The 15,731-nt window shown below is 38.0% G+C and overlaps 1 protein-coding gene across 1 annotated transcript in view; it reads right to left on the bottom strand.

Annotated features, from left to right (window-relative positions):
• Positions 1–14,736, bottom strand: part of LOC122810911 (glucagon-1-like) — a 58,150-nt gene extending 43,414 nt beyond the window's left edge. The window contains exons 1-2 of the mRNA XM_044082453.1: positions 14,680–14,736; positions 14,000–14,104 (exon numbers count right to left, since the gene is read on the bottom strand). Of these exons, the coding sequence (XP_043938388.1) occupies positions 14,000–14,100 (101 nt within the window). The 5' untranslated portion in view covers positions 14,101–14,104; positions 14,680–14,736. The remainder of the gene's footprint in view (positions 1–13,999; positions 14,105–14,679) is intronic.
• Between the last annotated feature and the right edge of the window lie 995 nt (positions 14,737–15,731).

The following is a 15,731-nucleotide window of genomic DNA, read 5'->3' as shown; positions in this document are numbered from 1 at the left end:
CTTGGTATGATACCTGGACAGAGGAAGGAGGATAAGGAGACCTGGTGGTGGAATGAGGAAGCACAGGAGAGCATACAGAGGAAGACACTGGTGAAGAAGAAGTGGGATTGTCAGAGAGATGAAGAAAGTAGATGTGAGTACAAGGAAATAAGGTGTATGAGGAACAGAAGTGGCAAAGGCTAAGGAAAATTAATTAATTTATTTATTTAACATTTGTTTGCTGGGAAAGTCTGACTTTTACAGAGCCTGTTTTCAGGGGAGGCCCAGGGAGAAACACTCCAGATGCATGTCTTTGGAACATGGGAGGAAACTGGAGCACCCAGAGGAAACCCACATGAACACAGGGTGGATGTGCAGACTCCACACAGAAGGCACCCCCAGCTGAGAATCGAACCAGAGAACCTCTTGTTGTGAGGTGACAATGCAAACCACTGCACCAATGTGCCGCCAGATAAGACTTATGGCAAGTTATATGAAAGGTTGGACACTAAGGAAGGAGAAAAGGACTTGTAACTATTGGCTAGACAGAGGGGCTGAGCTGGGAAAGACATACAGTAGGTTAGGGTGATAAAAGATAACAAGGGAAGCATACTCACAAGCAACGAGAGTGTGCTGAGCAGATGGAAAGAGTACAATGAGGGGCTGATAAGTGAAGAGAATGCTAGAGAGAGAAGGCTGGATGCTGTGAGGATAGTGAATCAGGAAGTGCAATGCATTAGCAAGGAGGAAGTAAGGACAGCTATGAAGAGGTTGAAGAATGGAAAGGCTGTTGGTCCAGATGACATACGTGTGGAAGCATGGAGGTGTTTAGGAGAGATGGCAGTGGGGTTTTTAACCAGATTGTTTAATGAAATCTTGGAAAGTGAGTGGATGCCTGAGAAGTGGAGAAGAAGTGTATTGGTACAGATATTTAATAAATAGGATGATGTGCAAAGTTGTAATAACTACAGAGGGATAAAATTGATCAGCCACGGCATGAAGTTATGGGAAAGAGTAGTGGAAGATAGGTTAAGAAGGGGGTGATGATTAGTGAGCAACAGTATGGTTTCATGCTGCGAAAGAGCACTACAGATGTGATGTTTGAGCTGAGGGTATTGATAGAGAATTAGAGAGAAAGTCAGAAAGAGTTGCATTGTGTCTTTGTAGACTTAGAGAAAACATATGACAGGGTGCCTAGAGAGGAGTTGTGGTACTGTATGAGGAAGTCGGGAGTGGGACAGAAGTATGTAAGAATGGTATAGGATATGTATGAGGGCAGTGTGACAGTGGTGAGGTCTGTAGTAAGAGTGACAGATGCGTTCAAGGTGGAGGAGGGATTACATCAAGGATCAGCTCTGAGCCCTTTCTTATTTGTAATGGGTGATGGACAGGTTGACAGACGAGATCAGACAGAAGTCCCCGTGGGCTATAATGTTTGTGGATGACATAGTGATCTGTAGTGAGAGTAGGGAGAAGGTTGAGGAGACCCTGGACAGGTGGAGATATGCTCTAGAGAGGAGACGAATGAAGGTCAGTAGGACTAAGACAGAATATATATGTATGTGAATGAGAGGGAGGACAGAGAAATGGTGAGGATGCAGGGAGTAGAGTTGTTGAAAGTGGATGAGTTTGAATACTTGGGATCAACAGTTCAGAGTAACAGGGAGTGTGGAAGAGAGGTGAAGAAGATAGTGCAAGCAGGGTGTAGTGGGTGGAGAAGAGTGTCAGGAGTGATTTGTGACAGACAAGTACCAGTAAAAGTGAAATGGAAGGTATACAACATGGTAGTGAGACTAGCTATGTTATATGGGTTGGAGACATTGGCACTGACGAAAAGATAAGATTCAGAGCTGGAGGTGGCAGAGTTAAAGATGTTAAAAGTTTGCATTGGGTGAACAAGGATGGACAGGATTAGGAATGAGTATATTAGAGGGTCATCTCATGTTGGACAGTTTGGAGACAAAGCCAGGGAGATGAGATTGTGTTGGTTTGGGCATGTGCTGAGGAGTGATGTTGGGTATATTGGGAGAAGGATGCTAAGGACGGAGCTGCCAGGTAAGAGGAATAGAGGAAAGCCTATGAAAAGGTTTATGGATGTTGTGAGAGAAGACATGCAGGTGGCTGGTATGACAGAGTAAGATACAGATGACTGGAAGAAATGGAGCCAGATGATCTGCTGTGGCGACTCCTAATGGGAGGAGCTGAAGGAAGAAGAAGACACATGGTCAAGAATCAAAGAATAGTCAGGTTATATAATAGTACCCAAACCATAAAAATTCCAACAACTGTCAACAAGATATAAAGATAAGTGATAAAGGTTAAAGGTGGATTATTGGAGGATACTTGCATAGTGGGTAACAAGATGGCACACTAGTTAGAGTGCAGGAACTTTAAGTGAAAATGGCTGCTAAGTAAGAGTTTTCTTCAGCATTCAGAAACAAACAGTAAAAGCATATTCTCCTTGTCAATAAAATCTTATTCCAATACTATGACCACTCTGCATCTTACAAGGTATAACCACTCAGCCCTTTTGAAATGTATAAATTGCAGCTGACATTAGTAACAAGCACATGTTTTATATACACATATCAAGAAAGAGACAACTGCAATTCACATATAGTGTTTCCTAACTAGAGCTGAGAAACATAAAACAGCAGCACCAAATTTGTTCCTTGGTCAGATAAAAAGGATATAATGATAAACTAAAGTACCCATGCGGGAAATCAGTCTCTTAACTGACAGCTGATAGTAAATGTCACGGTTTTCTCATTCATTTTTCATCTCATCAATACACCCAGAGTTAACACAAAGAAAATATGAAATAAGTATTACTCCTCACTTATACAGGCCTAAATGTGTCTCTGTATCTTCTCTGCATGTCATTTTTAGTAAAATGCTGTATTTCTTTCTGGTATTTCCCACACCACATCAGAAGTTTTAGGGTCTGGATGGTGAGATGGAATCAGTCCAAAAAAGAAATGAGATGTTGGTGTGAAATAAATACATCTTTCAACCCTCATAGGTACCTTCATGTGATAGACCCTATTGTTTACTAAATCCCACAAGACAAGATGTGTATATGCAGGTTTATATCACATAATTGAACATCCAAAACATTGAACACCATAAGCTCGAACTTGGAAGATTGAAATGTGATAACATCAAAAGCTCAGAACAGTGAATTTTTTCCCAGGGAAAAAATTTGCTGTTCCGAGAAACACACACACAACACAAGCACACCAAAATCTATTTCTAATGTGGGGGGCTTTGCCCCCACACTGCCCCTACTTAAATATACCAACTCCGAGATTGCACCACAGTGGAGGAAATAGCGAAGCCGTGGAAACAGCCCACCAAATTCTTGCCCTGGGAAAGAATTTGATGTTCCGCGGTTTCGATATTGTCAATGTTTGAGGTTTTGGATTTGATGTAATAACATTTGAAATTGTGAGGCTTCAACGTTATGATCTAAACCCTATACATATATATATATATATATATATATATATATATATATATATATATAGGTTTACCACCGTATAACCGATGAACGGATGGTCGAGCCCTTGATGACCGAAAGGAGTGCGGCAAATATGCACATTGCCGAACACAACTGTATCAAATCGCAAACCCGCACCCCCTTTGTGAGCCATGTCAGCACTTGTTTTGGATGTAGAGCGATGAAAAATGACGCATTTGGTGGTTTTGCGACATTCCAACCGTTCGATATGCAAAAATTCGGTTACCGGAATCAACAGAATCAATCATTGTTGGGTTCGACTGCCGTGTGTTCGGTTATGCAGTGGTAAACCATATATATATATATGTATATATATATATATATATATATATATATATATATATATATATATGGATTACCTTTATATCCTCGAAATCGCGTTTCGCCGACACACTAATAACCGACACCAAAAGACCGACAACAAAAAACGCCGACAACACAAAACACCGAAAACCATTACAGCAACACACTACACGTAAACAACACAGTACACTACATAACATAGGCACTATCCCTAACCCAAACCCTAACCCTAAGGTCCGACACTACCGCACACTTACCCTACCTGCACCCTAACCCTAACTCACTTACCCACCCGTAACCCCAAGATCTGACACTACCGCACACTCACCCTACCTGCACCCTAACCCTAACTCACTTAACCCACCCCTAAACCCACAGTCCCTCACTATCACACACACACCCTACCTGCACCCTAACCCTAACTCACTTAACCCACCCCTAAACCCACAGTTCCTCACTATCACACACACACCCTACCTGCACCCTAACCCTAACTCACTTAACCCACCCCTAAACCCACAGTCCCTCACTATCGCACACACACCCTACCTGCACCCTAACCCTAACTCACTTAACCCACCCCTAAACCCACAGTCCCTCACTATCGCACACTTACCTGTCCGCTCCCTAACACTAAATCCCTCACTCGATCGCACACTTACCGAGTCCGTCGGGTTCTCACCTTGTCGGTCATCTGCGTTGTCGGTGTTTTCGTCCCGTCAGATTCCGTGTCGGCGGAACGCGTTGTCGGGCATCTAAAGGTGACCCATAGATATATATATATATATATATATATATATATATATAAAATTATAATTATATAGATAGCTACAGATAGCTATATACACTGTTGTATATGTCATGGAGAAAAGAAAGGATAAAAGCAGCAGCTGGATATACTTATTTAGGATAAAATGTACCCAATCCTGGCAAAGGAATTAGAGCCACAGCTGGTAGAACAACTAGTGTAGCATCTTCTACGGATGTCATTGATTTTGACAGTGTTAGGCTCTGATATAAGATACTCCATAGTGTCGACAAAAAATGACAATCCACAAAAGATAAAAAAACAAATGATTAGTCAGACCAGAGGCTTGGAAACAGTAAGATGGAAATTTGAAGATCAAAACTATCATGTTTTGTTACTGCAATGCAATATACTCATAATTCCTCTAAAGGGAATACACCACAAGAACAAAGGAAAAATTAGAAAATGTGAAGATCGTTGGAATGGAAAAAATATCAAACATTACAGATGCCAATCTGAGATCATTAACTGAACAAACAGTTAAAGAGTATTTTGTTAAAGAAATAAAGGCTGAGTTAGAAAAACCTGCAATAAAGGAAGTGTTAGAGAGCACTAGAGTTATTTCAACCGTAAAGAGAAAGAAATAGTATTGTGAAAATAAATGAGCTCTAATATAATGGAATAAATAAATCAATCCTAATAAATATATGTATAGGTTTATTACCAAAATTCAGAAATGTCGTCAAAAAATAATGTTGAAAATTAAAACATTTTTCCATCCCAATCTCAAGCCATTTTAAAGTCGAGTGTTCGGTATTCACTGTTTTGAAAATGTGCTCGTTGAACTACATTTGCCACCTGGAACTCGATATTAAAGCTTTGGTAAGTCATCTTTCGATGTAACAAAACTTTGAAACTATACTTTCGATGTTACGCCACTCATTCAACTGTGCTTCTGAATTTTGATAGTAAACTATATATATATATATATATATATATATATATATATATATATATATATATATATATACACACACACACACACACACACACACACACACACACACACACACACACACACACACATACCACCTATTACAATGAATAGCAGTGTACAATGTATTGGAAAGTAAATGCTTTATTAGTACATAAAGGAAACTAATTGAAGACAAAATAGAGACCATTTAAAAAACAAAAGATGGTTATGTAGTAGAAAGAACAAGAAATGCAAACTGTAAATGAAAATCTTAACCATGAAAAGAATAAGTTTAAAGAAGGACTGCTGGATTTTACAAAAATGGATAACTATAACGTACATGCATATATATCTATACAGATATATGGATATATACACATACACACACACACACACATATATAAATATATATATATATAGGATCACTACTAAATCTCGAATACTTACATTACCAAAGACCGGAATCCTGAGACCAAATAACCGAAAGACGAGAAGACTGAAAGACCAGAAGCGCGAAATTTGAAATACCGAGCACTACACTAAACATACACCACACATATACACACACCCGTCACCCAAAACACAAACACACAAACCTACACTACAGAAAAGCAGGGGGGCAAGCCCCACTGCACCTCCCATATGGGGGGGGCTGTGCCCCCCACACCCACTACTTAAATATTCTAACTCCAAGGTCGCACTATACAGACAAACACATGAAAACACCACCACACACCTACATTCCCCACACGCACACACACACACACGCACACACACACACACACACACACACACACACACACACACACACACACACACACACACACACACACACATCACAGTCACAACACTCACTTACACACACACACTAAAGCCCCTAACCAACACAACCAAACATAGATACTTACCTAATCTCCTGACATCTCTGCACTTCACGATTTTGAAATTCGGGCTTCTGGTCTTCCGGTCTTTTCGAATTTCGGTTATCTGGTCTTGAGATTCCGGTCTTCGGTACTGTAAGTATTCGGGATTTAGTAGTGATCCCATGTATATATATATATATATATATATATATATATATATATATATATATATATATATATAAATCTACATACACACACACACACACACACACACACACGCATACATATACACATACACACATATACATATGCAGGATAAAGGTTACTATATTTAAAAATGTACAGTCTTAACCAAATTGAAAATAATTAGGTCACTTATTCTAACTGCAACAGTATTGTTGCAAGGCTAATAAAAATTGTTAAATATAGGTGCAGGCAGCACAATCGTTTTAAGTAAGAATTCTTAGTCATGTGTGGCCATCTTCATAACTTTGCAAGATGTGTCTTGTACTATTCAAAGGCTGAGCTCAAGGTCTCAAAGCTTTACACAGAGTCAAGAGGACAGTGGCAGGATACAGCACTGCTAAAGGTCACTAAGTGGAAGAAAACAAACCCACCTAAAACGTCCCAACAAACTAGTACATAGTTCACATCCCAGGATAACTACTAGATCTGAGGAGAATACAACACCCAGAAAGGACACTACAAGGAAGGATTCATCTCCTCAGAATGTCACAACAATCAGCTGTGCAGCTCAGTGGTCACCCATTTCTGGCACTCCTACCAGACCTAAAGAGATCGTTGAGATACAATGACCAGACAGTCACTACAGGGAAGGATGCAACATCCCAGAAAGTTGCAACAGCCTAAGGAGTTCACCTAAAATCTTTTCCCGGGGCCACTACTAAATCAAAAAAGATTGTTGGGGTACAGCACCAGAATGTCTTTACAGGAAAGGGCATGACCCTATGCCTCATTTACTTTCACCTAAATCATTCTCTGATGGACCAGGACTGGATCCACAGAGCAAACTCACCAGTTACCCCTCACATCCTGGATAATTACAGATGCTGACAGGAGAAGTGTCTTACACTCCATTTTTTTTTTTGCTACCAGCACCACACTTCTCCTTCCTGAGTGAAGTCTGAGCCGATCCTTTCTTGAGCCATAGACCATTCATTTCCTTGGTAGGAGCTCATGAGCTCTGTCCTTACTGAGAGGAAAGGGTTTGGTGGTAGAGATAAGGTAAGTCAGAACGTCAGGTGGACTAGCCTATCCCTATCCTGCAGCATCACTGCAGTTCTTTGTAACTGCTACCTCTTTACAAAATGATGCATGCACTCTGCTGTGCATGTTCCTCTTTACAGAATGATGCATGCACTCTGCTGTGCACGTTCCTCTTTACAGAATGATGCATGCACTCTGCTGTGCACGTTGTCCCTGGGTATAGAAGCACATGCATCACTAGGACCATCGGTGCACCAGGAGCAGATGTTGTTAATGCAGTGGGCCATTGTCACCCTCAGCCCCTTAGGACAGGCAACGCTGCATTGGCTACTCAAATCTATTCTCCCCTTCCTCTTCCAGCCAGTGCTCATGCTGCTAATCAGACATAGGTACCAAGTCATATCTAAATTGTGCTAGACCATATCACTTGCTCATTTCCATGTATTTCCATACAGACTGTGGTTCTAAGACAGGAAAATGAGCACTAGTAAATTAATGCTTTATAGACAGTAGTTAGTTGTATGCTTCTCTTAATAAACACATTGTTGTTATCTGCTACACTGAGTGAAAAGTACCATGGAATACTTACACTGTGGTTAGTCACACTTGGTTTTCTCTTGGTTTACACAATTTCTTACAAGATACGTTCAAAAGTAGTTTCCGTTTTCTTTGTTAATAAGGTTATAATATAATATATAATATAATATAACATAATATAATATGCCTATAACAAGGTTATTACATAATATAATATTCATAAAAGTCACTGCAGAAAGTTTAACTCTTGGTTCATGGTATCCTGACTATACCATTTTGTATTGTTAAAATGAGATCAATGTTCAAAAAATACAATCTTACAATAGAGGAAAACAAAAGTATGTCTCTGTACATAATAAAATGAAAATGGCATTTCTAAGAAAAGCAGCAGTCATCTTATAAGCATCTCTCTACCCACTGCCCCTTTCCATATCATGGCAGCTTTGTCATATGGGAAAAATACATACAACCTATTAATACGGTGAGGGACCTTGGAACACAGATAGATAGTAACCTAAACTTTGACCACCAGGTAGCTGCAGTAGTGAGGAATGCCTTCTGTGTGGCTCAACTTATAAGTAAAGGCATGGCATCAAGATCAAAGGAAGTCACAGTGCCATTGTACTCATCCCTCATCAGGCCCATAATCACGTACACTGCTCCCTTCTGCATGTACCTAACCAGGCACTTAGACCAATTGGAGCTAACCCAGAGGTTTCTTGCCAACTAAAGGTCCTATCCCTTTACTCCAACTGATATAATTTATTAAGAGGTGACTTATGCCTGACCTACAAAGCATTCTCTGATGCATCCAGATGAAAATGTTACATATTCGCAAGAAAACTTATACAAGGGTTATGTGTTCCATGGATCTGAACCTTATTTGTGACTCTAACAGAACTTAATGGAGAGATAGATTCATATCCCAAACCTAACTCATCCATGGAATAAACTTTCCATCTTTGTAAAATCTTGATGAGTGGATGGGAGATCGTAGGTTTACCCCGGGTATCACTTCTGTGTCACTGTTAGACAGAGGCACAGTATACTAACCTCAAAAAAGGGCATAGCAAAATTTATGTAAAATGGGTGGTGAAAGCCAAACACACTTTGGCTAGGCTTATAAATGCCCTAGGGCAGATAGCCTAGTATGAACCTATGAACCTATGAAAACAAAGCACGTCCTTCACTCTCTTCAAAAAGAATTTGGATAAAGAGATGGAGAACAGTAAATTCACTCCTGGGATACTGCCCATGTCACTTATGGACAGAGGCAGTTTCTAAAATGATTCAGGGCTCCCACACCCAAAGTTCCACTACTCTGACCCTACCCCATCCCATATCTGGGGAGTTAAGATATAATATTAACATATCCTGGGTATTTTTGGCTAGGCTTGTAAAGGATCTTGTGCCATTAGCCTAATAATCACCTATGAACCTATGTCTGAAAAAGTCATGCCACAAAAAGATGTAATGACACAAACATATATTTAATTTTTAAATCTTAATGGATCTTCTTGATACTGGAAAAGAAGCAATAGATGTAACATTAACTAAATGACATACAATGAAAATGGATATCTCTACTATATTGTCATATTGTTCTGATTTATTTAAAATCACCAGAAAAAATATATTTTTTTCTTGAAAATTTAAGAAAGCATTTTAAATATATCCATAAATGCAGACTTGTCATATTTTGTCATAGGAGCCTAGATACTGACTAATTTATGTGATTTGTCCCTTATAGCTTATTATAATAGCTTATAAGAAATGCACAAGAATATCGATGCACACAAATACACATAAAAACTACTCTGTCTCACACACACATATCTATATCTATATCTATATATATATATAGACACACACACACACACACAGACATGTTGTGTTACACATCAAAAAACAAGCTTTGACATGTTTTTGCACATGCTCTGAGGTTATTCCTCAGAGTATATGTATTCCTTGCACCCACCCTTATGGGGGCCATACCCCTGCTAATTATTATTCCAAACTCACAACCCCAGGGGTTGTGAGATCATGCACAACTGTCAGCCATCCGTTTTGTCAACCAACACAGATAATGATTTCAATTAAAACTGACCAGTAGCCTGCATATATATAGATAATGAAATATGCATAATATTAATTACATTTTCATGTGTTTCATTCAGAAATAAAGAAGTATATATCCTCCAAAAAGATAATTGTTTTGTCATCTTAGCAGTTGTGGGTATCTAAACACATGCATATAATATCTTGTCCTCTAGAAAGAGTCTAGTCATTCCATTTGTGTTTGATTTATGTGAACACATTTTGCAGAGTATCTACTATTCTTAAAATGCTCAATAAACACCATGTGGCCTCTCTGCTGGAGTAGATGGATTAAACCCCGATAAAGCCAGGGCAACCCAGGCTAGATTAGTGACTCAGATGACTGACAGGGCCACATGGAGAAATTGCCATGCTAATTCTGACTAGAAGGGTGCTTATTGCTCATGCTCCCTAGGGGAGGCATGGTCCAAAGAGGGGAGTTGTGGGGGGGGGATGTGTCATTCATATGAAAGAATCCCCCCAGACAGAAGCACAGACAGCCAAGCCACTGGGATGCCCTTAGGATCCATGACTGACCCCAGTAATACCAGAGTAGTCTGGGGGTGGGCTACAATGATGGCTGGTAGACCCAGCCTAGCCAGTAGAATGAGGCCAGAGGAGACAAAAAAATAAGCTGCAACATGTGAATCTAATGAGTTATGGCTTCAAGTCTGTTACCAGGGTATCTGCTGGAATGGAAGGACTGAATCAATCAAGATTGCAAGTTTCGCATGCAAACTCATTCCATCTGTCTCCACACACACACACACACACACACACACACACACACTACACTACTGGGACCTGTGCATTTCTCATAAGAAATGCTATACTTTCTCACTAAGGAAGCATGAAGCACCAGAATTAGCTCCATGTTTCAGCAACACAAACTCTATGGAGCCTGATAATCACATTTTCAGATGGTACTGAGTTTTAAGTTGCAAGTAATTCTTCCTTATTTAGTCTCAGAATCATTCCATATAGTATGCACTTTGCTAGTGCAGTACAGTATGTACTATATAGAATGTAGTGTGCTAGTGCAACCCCCTTTACATTTACTCTCTTTGTACCCCCACATTCACATTAACCCTCTCCATCCCTCAATGTCTAATCTCTGGGCTCACCCCGTTGTTTACTATTCTCCATTCTAACTGGGCTCTGGATGCTTCCATCCATATATTTTAGTCTTTTTTATGTTTTCTTTTTTCCCCCTCCTTAATAAACTCTGAAGTTACTCCATGAGACCTAACCTTCCTCCCTTCTAGATCTCCATCCTTCAGTGTTTTACATTCTCTTTCATCTTCTCCATATCCTCAGCAATTGTACATATTTTAAACAGAATGTATTTATATTTGGTTTGTTCATTTGCCTGGACGAGTAAAGTGTACTATTCAATATGTTGTTTTCATTCAGAGTGCCCTGTATATATGTACTTCTTAATGGGATAGATCCATAAGCTGAATCTGAAAATGGTCTCTGTGGATCAGTCTTCTCCCGAAGTGAAGTAATGTGTCCTCCCCTAGTGAACTAACAAATAATAGTGATGACACATTTGCATTAAACTAGCTGCTCATCCTATTAATGCTTTGAAGGGCTGGTTTCCATGGTATTAGTACACAATTCTTTATTTTAAATTAGGCTTGTATCAGCAGAATAGTTGCTTATCTTTACACTGTTAATCAATTCAATTATTTATTTCATGTGTTCATAAAACCTACCTTAACTTTTCCTGAGAGTTTCAGGCTTCGTCATGTCTTCATTTACCTTTTTCTGAACTGTTTCCCTTTTTTTGTGATTTTTTGAAGACAAAGCATTCCTGCTGGGGAGTAGCACACCTGTGAAGCCCACCGCCTTGTCAGACCATCACTCCCTACGGTACTTTGTCACCTTTACTTATTATTGGTGGTCTATTATTATTTAAGACACAGTTTTGTTTTTGGATGGGATGAACTGAGTCATCTATCCGCATTCATGTCAGGGTATTGTTTTTTGTATATCTTACTCTTATGGATTCTGATATATATATATATATATATATATATATATATTTTTTTTTTTTTTTTTTTTTTTTTACTGTAACAAAGCTCTGTGTTTTTCAATCTGTTTCCCTTCCCAGTATTTCTGCTTTCCTTTAATTCTGCCTGCCGTTTAACATTTCCTGTATGTTGCAACTTTGTAGGGCCCCATATAAGGAAACATTCAGCTGTTGTGTCTCAACAAGCTTTTTTATGAAACAATTTCAAATGCCTTTATAGTGTGCAGGTTGGCAAGGTTCATGTATTTTTGCATTTCCAACACTGTAAATTGATGCATCACATGAGTTCAGTAAATTCTGCTATCAAAAAAGTTAGCTGAAGTTCACCATAGATACCTTACTCAAAGAAATCAGTGACTAACAATAATTTTCTTCTCTGTACTTGGTTACTGGTGCAAACTTTCTTGTTGCTTTCAAATAAACACTTCAATACAGAACATTTGCAAATTAACATTGATTATAGTATCTCTATATATAAAGTTACATGCTTCTCTTTAATGGCACTGCTTAGAAAATTAAGTAAATTTGGTAAATCACTATAATATTAGAAAATGCAGAATATATTTATTCTGTAATTTTTTCCCATCATGATGACTTTAAAAACACTCACTTTTCGTTGCATTAGTTTGTCTGACACTTTTAGTTCTGTTTGTTATGATGATTTATCTGAACTACACAAACAACTCTCCAAACCAGTCTTTTACTAATTATGCCAGGCCAAATATGCACTTTCTAAATCATTAAAGATTTGTATGCTCATATTACAAGGGTCATAAAATATGACACAAAGTCAACTCAACATCCATTTAGCTGACAATATATTACTGGCCAAAATTAGACATAAATTAAACAGCCTGCAAAGACTGAAATTTATTAACCTTACCACTTATATATAGTACTTTGACTGAATCCTTTTTAAGTAAATTACTGATAAATATTCTTGTTAGGCAGAAGTAGATGAGTATGTAACTAGGGTATAGTGTTTGATAGCCCTCTGTGCAGAAGATTGCACAGTAAACCTTAGGAGTTTACTAGACTCCAGTACATACTGGCATTAAATATTTCTGTGTATTATAATAGACATCAAGCGATAGTTTTATTAAGAAGTGAATGATACACTAATGTGCGTCATATGCTGTTGAAACAGTACTACTATGTTACTAAAACCTTCTGTAGATGACACATGGAGATTGTATAAATTGCTAACGTGGAATGATTTGTGAAGAGCTGTAATGTAATAGACAACCTTAAATTGCAATATTAGGACACAGAATTTAAATCGTATGGCTAACAGCTGAATGTTACAGAAATGACTACACTATTTAACCTTACAGTTCATCAGTGCATAGGTGAGAACAAAAGTCTTTAATATATTATCTTAATTAAAAGCTGTTATATTAAAATATGTATGATTAAAATCAGACAGGTACAGTCCATTTTTTATCTTTGTGGCTCTCTCTCTCACACATGCACACACACTCACACACACATGTACAAAGAAACAAAGAAATAATAAACATGCGCGCGCGCGCACACACACACACACACACACACACACACACACACAATTCTATACTTGTGCACATACATTACATGTGTGTATTTATGGTAGGGTTCAAAGAACTCAGTTAAGAATCTGGCTAGTTTCACATTTCAAAACTAAATACAACGGGGCTTTAAAAACAAAATCAGCAATGCATCTCTTTTCACATACCTTGATTCAGTTGATGTGTCCTTTAGCAAAAACTGTGAGCTGCATGAGGTTAGAATTAGTATTAGCCCTCCCATTACAGGGATCCACTGCAAAGAATTCATTTGACTGCATCATCAACAAAAGAGAATAAGTCAGTTCCAAATTAATCAGAAATAACATTAATGCATTTATAGCATCCATTTATTATATTGTTTAGTTTATATTTTGAAAAAAAAGGATAATACACACTTTTCGCTAGAACTCATTGACTGGATATTGTTGAAAGCACTCCAGTCGAGACTAAGGTAATGAGACTTTAAAGTATAAATTACATGTGTAGTGTCAAAGTTCAGATTATTTCTGTTTATAACACCACTGTCAGTTTGCAGTTTCGTACAGTGACTCAGGTATAAATATATTCCTCAGTTCTCTAAGGTGGATTTTATTTTAATTAGTCAGGATTTTATACCTTTGTCACACAAACATGGAATAACTGTAAATATTCTTAACTTATACTAATTAATTGTTGCATTATATATGGTTACTTGACTATAGTAATAGTATAATACAGCACTATATTCTATTCCATTCAGGTTAATTAAAATAATTCACCAAACTGCATCTATTTTTGCTTGATATGAAACAGCTGTGTAATTTCTTCTAACAATAATACTTCTGTTGCACCATAAAAATGTTCTTACCTTACTAAATGGTAAGTCTTCTCTTCAAGCCAAATGTGTTCCTTCTGCTCCTAAACACTGACTTTAGCTGAAATGGTGACCATCACAGCTTTTAAACCTCCCACTAGAATATATGGTAATGACAGGTAGGTCATTTGCTTCCTGATATGCACAGGTGAGTCACAATGATTCATTACTGATTTGCCAGAGTAATTTGAGATACTCTGTTTCCATGGTCATTCATTTTAATTTGATAATAAAATTAATAAATTGAGAAGGTTCTAGAACAGGTAAGGCTACACATTTTACTAGGAGACTTGACAGTTTTTGTCAGACTCAGGCTACTGTCTGATCAGCTGCTTGTTAGCATTTTATTGCCAGGCAGATAGCAATCGGAATATTAATATGACAATAACCAGATGCTGGTCTACCTATAGACCCTTAAATGTAACTAAAGCAATCATGATGTTTGAGAACTGGTTCTCTGTGGTGCTTTTACTGTCAGATACGGCTGTACAGCACTGATAACTATACAGCTTCTCCTAGTACTCAGATGATAGTACTGGCACACTGTTTGCCAAAATATTATTAATTTCACTGCATAAAATGTACACAACCACCAAAACATTAAAAAAATGGCAAGACAACACAGCGTTATCAATCAGATATGTGTCTCAAGTGATACTTAGATTGATATTTACAGATAACGGAACATACAGTTAAGATGAAATATGGGAAAATGACAAGAAGTATATATATATATATGTATGTATGTGTGTATAGTTATATACATATATACAGCCATGCACATACACACACAAGCACAAACACACACAGGTAGATAGACAGATACATAGATAGATAAATGTATACATATACACACACACAAATGCATACTCTTAAGTGTGCATGTATATGTGTGTTTGTATGTGTATATGTATGTGCCTGCCTGCCTGCATGTGTGTTTGTGTTTGTGTGCCAGATAACAAAGTGTGACAAACACCAAATTGTTAGCCCACTGAAAACTGGACATAAAATATAAGGTTTATTAAGTTAACAGAACCTGCCAGTTG

The sequence above is a fragment of the Protopterus annectens genome, chromosome 9.part0, assembly GCF_019279795.1.
Source record: "Protopterus annectens isolate FY-2018-M chromosome 9.part0, PAN1.0, whole genome shotgun sequence".
Lineage (NCBI taxonomy): Eukaryota > Metazoa > Chordata > Ceratodontiformes > Protopteridae > Protopterus > Protopterus annectens.
The sequence above is the reverse complement of the archived record's forward strand: the minus strand, read 5'-3'. Positions and strand labels throughout refer to the sequence as shown.